General features: G+C 31.8%; 1 protein-coding gene across 1 annotated transcript; it reads left to right on the forward strand.

Annotated features, from left to right (window-relative positions):
- The first annotated feature begins 4739 nt into the window (after positions 1-4739).
- Positions 4740-7517, forward strand: LOC110618468 (peptide methionine sulfoxide reductase B5). Its single transcript, XM_021761602.1, has 3 exons — positions 4740-5135; positions 6898-7054; positions 7175-7517. Exons 1-3 carry the CDS (start codon positions 4798-4800, stop codon positions 7331-7333), a joined length of 654 nt encoding a protein of 217 aa, XP_021617294.1. The 5' UTR covers positions 4740-4797; the 3' UTR covers positions 7334-7517.

Raw genomic sequence — 7517 nt, forward strand, 5'->3', positions numbered from 1 at the left:
TCCCTATACATGCATGTGAAACAATTCAAAAGTACATAAATTCTTAGAAACATTATTAGGAAAGGTTGACCTCTTCTGCTTAGCTCTAAAGTATGCATTACAAGGGTAATGTGACTTATTTAAAGAAAACAATAAATGTGATTGTAAAAAAGACAATCTATCATCTGAGGGATAACCAATTCTATGATGCCAAAGATCAAATTCAGAAGGTAAAGATGTTACTGATGAACAATGCAGTGAGGAATTTATTGTTTTCTATTCAAGAATGAACAAACCATTTTTCTGATTAGCCTTCCCAATCATCTTCTATGTGGAAAGGTCCTAGATAATGCAATAATTGTTCATGAAGATGAGGCATATGTTTCTGTTAGTAATTAATTTGCTTACTAATAGCAAATTGAAACTAAAATCTGGTACAAATAAGATATCTTGAAGAGTGAGAAGAGGACTGATCTAAACATTTTCAACACCTTTAACTGGAACCTTTTAGCCATTTAGTAAAGAGACAAAGGACTTATTAATTGTTCTAAAGTCAGAGAATAATGAGGAATCATAGATTATATGATCTGTTGCACCAGTGCTCACAATCCAGCTATTAACAGAACCAATAGTATGAGTATTTATACATGCAGTATTAATCTATGAAATTGATCCAGGAGCAGAATTGGTACTCATGCTCTAGTCATTAAGAAGAATCATTAATTTATGTACTTGGTCTTTAGAAAGATTCAACTGAGAAAGACAATTATTGAGAGATATATCATTTGAAACTTGAGCAACTTGTTGTACTGGTGGTGTCTTTGATAAATGTCCAAAACTACTAGCACTTCCCTTCATCTTGGTGAATTTGAAATCTGGTGGAAAGCCTATGAGCCGATAACATTGAGCCTTCATATGACCTTACTTTCAACAATGAAAACAAGTAATATCACTTCTTGCTTTCTTGACAGCCATGGTAGAAGATTCTATAAAAGATTGAGTTTGCATTAATAAAGATATTTGTGATTCTTCTCTTAGCACCATATTATAGGCTTGATCTAATGAAGGAAAGGTTTTATATTGATAATTTGTGTCCTAAGTCCTTGAAAGGTTTCATTGAGACCATTCAAGAACTTGAAAACATAATCCTTCTATAAAATCTCAGCAAACTTTTAGAAATAGTCAGAATTACACTTTCCATAAGAATAAGAAGGAAGTGGCCTAAAATACGCAATGGCTCCCATAATACATTCAATTTTGTAAAGTTAACATCAACAAACTTAGTTCATTGAATAGTAGTAGAGAGAAGATTTTGTAAATGACATATATGATACTCATTTAGTTGAGAAAATCTCTGGTGCAGTTTATCCCAAATCTGTTTGGCTTGTTCCAAGTAGAAAATTGTAGAGGCAATGGAAGGAGAAATTGATCTTAGAAGCCATTTTACAATCAAATTATTACACCTGATCCATAATAGATACAAAAGACTTTCTGGAGGAGGCTTTGAAACAATGCCATCCAAGGATCGTTGCTTGTTCCTTATAGAAACGACAAGTTGAATGATCTCTTCCAAGAAGGAAAATTTGAGGATGTTAATTCTAGAGTTACAATTACTGAGCTATAATTCTCATAATGATGAAGATAGTAAGGTAAAGTGGAATTCTCCAAAGGATTGATGGAGCGATTAGAGACATTTGCTTCGGTTGAAGCGTGGATATGGAAACCATTGATGAGGTTTTGAAGCTTTCAGGAAGGTAATCGTCTCAGATTTTGAGTTTTGATACAATGTTATGAGGCATAGAAGAAAAAGAGAAAAGAGAAATAGAAAAATGTAAATCTCATATATCATTCTCATAGTCTATTACATGGCTTATATCAAATAGCTGGTGCTAACTCACTATTTGAGCTAACCACATAACTTACACTTCACTGACTATACTAACATACTAACTAATTAATTGTAACTCTTTTTCAACTTGCTTAGTCTGATAAGCTTTTTATTTACTCACGAGCGTAACATATAAATTAATTATTATAACTTTATTTAATTTTATTTTTTTAAAAAAAAAATTTATTATTTAATAAAATTTAATATTTTTAAAATGAATATAATTAAAAAATTAATAAAAATAAATTATATTTTTCAAAATGCGTAAAAAAGTAAAATGAATAAAAATAATAAAAAAAAATATAAAAATTTGAAAAAAATTATTTTCCAAATCGGAGTATTTTAGAATAATACTGCATTTATAAAATGCCATAATGATAACCGCATCTCGATGGCCATTCAAAAAATTGAAAAAAGAAGTAAAGCCTTACTGCAGCTATATCAGTTGTTTAAGATATATATATATTCCTATTTTTTAAATAATAAATAATATAATTATTAAAATTTATTTTATTAATAAAATATTTATTTTTTTAAATTTAATTCCAGTCAATTATTAATTAAAATAAATAAATTAAATTAGAGAGATTAATTTATTATAAATATTAAAACTATAAATATTTCTATACCATTCTGTGATACTCTTTTTCTGTATTTTTTATAATCCATGCATGCCCAATTGGGGACTACCATCATCTCAATCACACAATAACCTCTTGTTGATTTGATACATGGCACTTTGATAGTAGTCCAGTAACCATTATACATTTTTCTTTCTTGGCTGCAATGATTTGCTTGAGGCAGGGGCAGGGGCGTACCCCCATTGGAGCCACGAGGAGCATGACCCTGAATTTTTTGAAATTTTTTAGAAATATATATATAATTTTGTAATTATAAATAAATAAAAAAAATTACTATTAAATCCCTTAATTTTTAAAAAAATTATTAATTTATCTTATTAAAAATTACTCAATTAAAATATAATTTTAAATTATATATTTATTTAATTTTAATAAATTTAAATATATATTATTCCGTTTCTATAATTTTAAATATTTATATTATTTAATTCCGATGAAACAAATTAACTAGTAATTTTTTAATAAATAAACTAAGTAATTTAGTTTTATAAAATATATAAATATTTTAATAAAATAATTTTTATATAAAGTTCAACCATAAATTTTCTAAAAATTTATTTTTAATTTTTAAAATTTTAACTCCAATTACTCAACTTAATTTTTTATCCTTTCAAATTATTTATAAAATAAATTATTCATTCATTATTTAATTTATTTTTATACACTATTTTTATTATTGAAAAATTATAATTATTTTTGTCTCTATTTATTTATACGATTAAAATTAAATAAATTATTTAATTTAGAGAAATAAATTAAAAAAAAAGTTTTATATATAATAATTAGATTATTTAATGAGTTTCATGGACTATTTATATTTTATAACAAATTTAATCTCAAAAAAATGTTTAATGGATAATGAGTTAGGTTATTTAAATTTAAAAAAAAAATCTTAAGTATAGATTAAAATTAAATAGTATTTCTTTTTATTGATAATAGGTTACACTATTCAAATAAATAAATAAAACTAAAGGCTCATATTTAATGTTTTATATTAGGAACTTGATTCAACTTATAAAATTATATATATATATATATGAAGTTTTTTCGGTTATTTTATTTCAACTTGAATTTTAATTAAATTATTATTTTAAATTTAAAAAAAAAATATTCAATAAATAAAATTAGAAGTATTGCTGAAAAGATAGAATTAGACTCTTAACTTAAATTTCTGGATTCTCCAGGTAATAGTTTAGAAGCAAGAGGATCCAGCAGAAGATGCAAATGTGTTACAATTATAAATAAGCTAAGCATGGGGCAATGCTCCTGGAAATGGCAGGGAGACTGAGAAGTAATAAGTTGAGAAAAATGACTGTTCAAGAGTAAGGAAGGAAGCCCTGTGAAAACAAGTGATGGGAAATGGAAAATTTTAGTTTCATTAAATTCTTTGATTTATTTATCAAAGCTACTTTCCCATGAAAGTGAGCTCTCTCTCTCTTGTGAAAAGTTCATCAGCAAGCTTGCTTCAATTTTACATCATTGAATGAGCTTATGCTGTTTTAGATTCATTTTGAAATGGATGATTGTGTAACCCATATTTGTAATCAATAAATTTATAAGAATTTAGTTGAATATAATTTCAAAATTTTGTTAAGGCAATGATCTAACTAAAATATAATTTCAAAGTACTTTTTTTTTTATTTTTTTTTTATTCCCACAACTTATACTGTCAATCATCACAAAAATTTGCAGTAATTGCGGAGGAGATGTAGGGGTTGAGAGACGAGCGTTCGAGCGATAGATGATGCAAGCGATAGGCGACAAATCGGTTGGCAGGTGATGGGAGCCGCAAGCAACATGAGCACCATGTGATTCGAGCGATAGACAATGGGAGTAGCAAGGAATGGGAGCAACGCGAGCAGCATGTGATGGATCAACAGGCAATGCGAGCGACGGTCGATCATGAGCAGCGAATGACGATGAGGAGCAGGCAAAAGGAAGCAGCGATTGTTCTGTTTTGAGATTTCAATTATTATTTTAATTTGTGAATGGATTTTATTTTTCGTTCATCAACGGTAAAAATCTGAACATAAAGAGAAATTAAAATATGAACATAAAGAGAAATTGTATTGAGAGTAAGAAGAGAGATAAATTGAAGGGCAGTTCGGTCTTTTTATTTTTTTACGATATTTTTATCTTAGATGGAAGAATTTTGAATTTTAACGAAATTATATTTTAAAACGGTGTCGCATTAGCTAGCGCATCGCTGGAACCGGTCTGAAGTCCAAACGAAGCAAACACAACACATTATCCAAACCAACTCTGCCTCTCTCTCGTTTTCTCTCCCAGATGATGGGCTTCAACATCTTAAAATCCTCGCCTTTTTCTTCAACCAAAACAATTCTCATAACCCCCGCAGCCAAACCCACTCTCTCAAAGTTTCTTTCTCGGCCCCACTCTGTTCCTAATTCCTTCTGCAAAACGCATTTCAGATTTCAATCTTCCAAATCCGCACTCTATTCCATTTCTCTTACTGGGTTCGGTGGCTCTCTCCACCGGAGCAAGCGTAATTTTCGTGGTGGGATAATCGCCATGGCTGCTCCTGGGTCCGTCCAGAAGTCAGAGGAGGAGTGGCGTGCGATTTTGTCGCCAGAGCAGTTTCAGATTTTGAGGAAGAAAGGCACAGAGTATGATTTTATGTATAGCTGAAATTTGTTTGTGTTATCAATTTCTTGATTTGTTTGTTCTATATTAGTTTAATTATTTACAATTGAATTAATATGCTTGTCTGATGCGAACTATTTGAGAGCTATTTAATTCATTTCTGTTGTTTGGAACACATTGGAAATAATCTTATATCACAGTAGCAGAATTATCTTTGATGGAGTGCAATACAAGCCAGTGTGAATAGAAAGCATCTAAAAATATGAGAGCAAGATGGGTACTTGTTTTACATTATTTTGTATTATAACGTTACAATGGTTTGATTTTGGTGGTTTTTAGGTTCTTTTTGTTGATGCATGCTGTTTGGTTTTATGAAGTATGATGATGGCTCCGTTTCCGTTCTGGTCATTAGGATATAAGGGATTCAGGTGTGAAGGGAAAGTTTTGTTTGTTAGAATTAAAGAAAAGGGAGGAAGCAAAGAGACGTCTGGTTGGTTATTGGGTAGGAGAGACATTTATCAATTATGAATAATCTGTGACACTCCACATTGAAAGCTTTTATTTTTCAAAGAAAAAAGCGCTGGCTTTTCTCGTGAGATTATTCATGTCAATTCCACAAAAACATGCATCCTAATGCCTCATGCGTGCCAAATATTTATGTAGAAGTAATGAGACTATAACTGTTTAAAATAGGGGTACTAGATGTTGGTCACTTGGAGGTTGGAATAGATGTACAATACAAAACAGGTACTTGAATGATGTGGGGGGAGTTTTATTGGACAAGCTGGTAATGAGCCAAAATTCTTCTGCAAGACAAACATGGTTAGAGGGCCAAAAGGCTATTTTCCTTTGGAACTCCCATGCTCAAGTTAGCTCAAAGGCGATAATAAAGTGGGCAAGGAGTAAGAGTAAGGAGCGAGTGAAGAATATGGGTTCAGATTTACGGGAACACGCATTAGTCTAGTATAAGATATGTATCCGGTTGACCACTCGGAGTGCTCTCCCTGGTCCCTGCAAAAAACATGACTACTCTCCTCTGTCAAAAGGACAGATACTCAGTAAGATTAGGAGTATTGAGCCTGCCACTTGACAACATATACAGTTTTGGCACATTTACTAGAGAGGTAGACTCTTCTGAAAATACTGCAAAATCCGTAAAGGTGAAGATATGACAGTTGGAAATTGTGGCATTCAATGAACCTTCTGCTGCCATAAATTAGACTTGACCGAAGATTGCTCTGGCCCTAACCATTACCCGGTTAGAGAGGTCAGGTGCCCAGAATTGGGCCCAAAGTTAGAAGATGGGTCTTTATACTTACCACCCGGATTCTTATTAATGCAGACACATCTCAATCATCTAGGAACTGGTATATTTAGATGGCATCAAGAAGGATCGGTTATATTTCACTAGTTAAAAGTTTTATTTAAGGATCGCTTATGTTTCAGTAGAGAATAGTTTTATTTTTAGAGAAACTAGGTATGTGACACTATTAGAACTGAATACTGGTATAAGGAGTATTTATACATTTATTGTTGATATGAGTGTGGTGTCGGAACATCAACCAAATATAAATAATTATAACAGGTTTAATGCATATCTAAGGTGATATGTGTGCACCAAATTGTACTGCCCTACCCCTTAGGGCCTAAGAGAATTTAATCTGAAATTTATGTTGCTGGATCTGATTGCAGCATGCACCCGTACCATTGGTTGGTTGCATGTAGATATGTCCGAAGTTGTTGTGTTCAATTGAAAAAGAGGTTTTGCATTTTGATTTTATGCAGGTATCCAGGCACAGGAGAATATGACAAGTTTTATGAAGAGGGTGTCTACAACTGTGCAGGATGTGGGACTCCCCTCTATAGATCCACAACCAAATTTAATTCTGGATGTGGCTGGCCAGCTTTCTTTGAGGGTCTTCCTGGAGCCATAGCTCGCAATGTGAGCTTTCTTCTCTCTCTGTTGTACTGGTTTTGGCTTCCGCCATAGTTGTCTTTGAAAACTGGTAGTAATTCATTTGTAGAGATTTATTGACAAGATTTCCATGCATTATATTATCAGCCGGATCCAGATGGCAGGAGGATTGAAATTACATGTGCAGCTTGTGGTGGACATCTGGGACATGTTTTCAAAGGTGAAGGATTTCCAACACCCACAGATGAACGCCATTGTGTCAATAGTGTCTCACTCAAGTTTGTTCCTGCAAATTCTTCCCTGTGAAATTCTGTCGTTGTGGTTATCTTCATTGGAAACCAACCATCTGATTCTGTATAAAACATGGAAATAGTGTCATGTTTGCCCAAATTCTAGTGCTGAGTTGCAGTTCCTTTGATATGTGCAAAAAACTTGCTTAGATGTAAGATGGTATTTATTTATGGAATAAAGAGATGTTATTATGCTAGCA

Source organism: Manihot esculenta, chromosome 7 (assembly GCF_001659605.2).
Source record: "Manihot esculenta cultivar AM560-2 chromosome 7, M.esculenta_v8, whole genome shotgun sequence".
NCBI lineage: Eukaryota > Viridiplantae > Streptophyta > Magnoliopsida > Malpighiales > Euphorbiaceae > Manihot > Manihot esculenta.

Bases quoted from the DNA above. Each gene is read 5' to 3' on its own strand.
- LOC110618468 (XM_021761602.1), top strand. From the start codon at position 4,798: ATGATGGGCTTCAACATCTTAAAATCCTCGCCTTTTTCTTCAACCAAA. The intron at 5,136-6,897 runs GTATGATTTTAT...GATTTTATGCAG, and splicing joins TTGAGGAAGAAAGGCACAGA to GTATCCAGGCACAGGAGAAT. The intron at 7,055-7,174 runs GTGAGCTTTCTT...TTATATTATCAG, and splicing joins CTGGAGCCATAGCTCGCAAT to CCGGATCCAGATGGCAGGAG.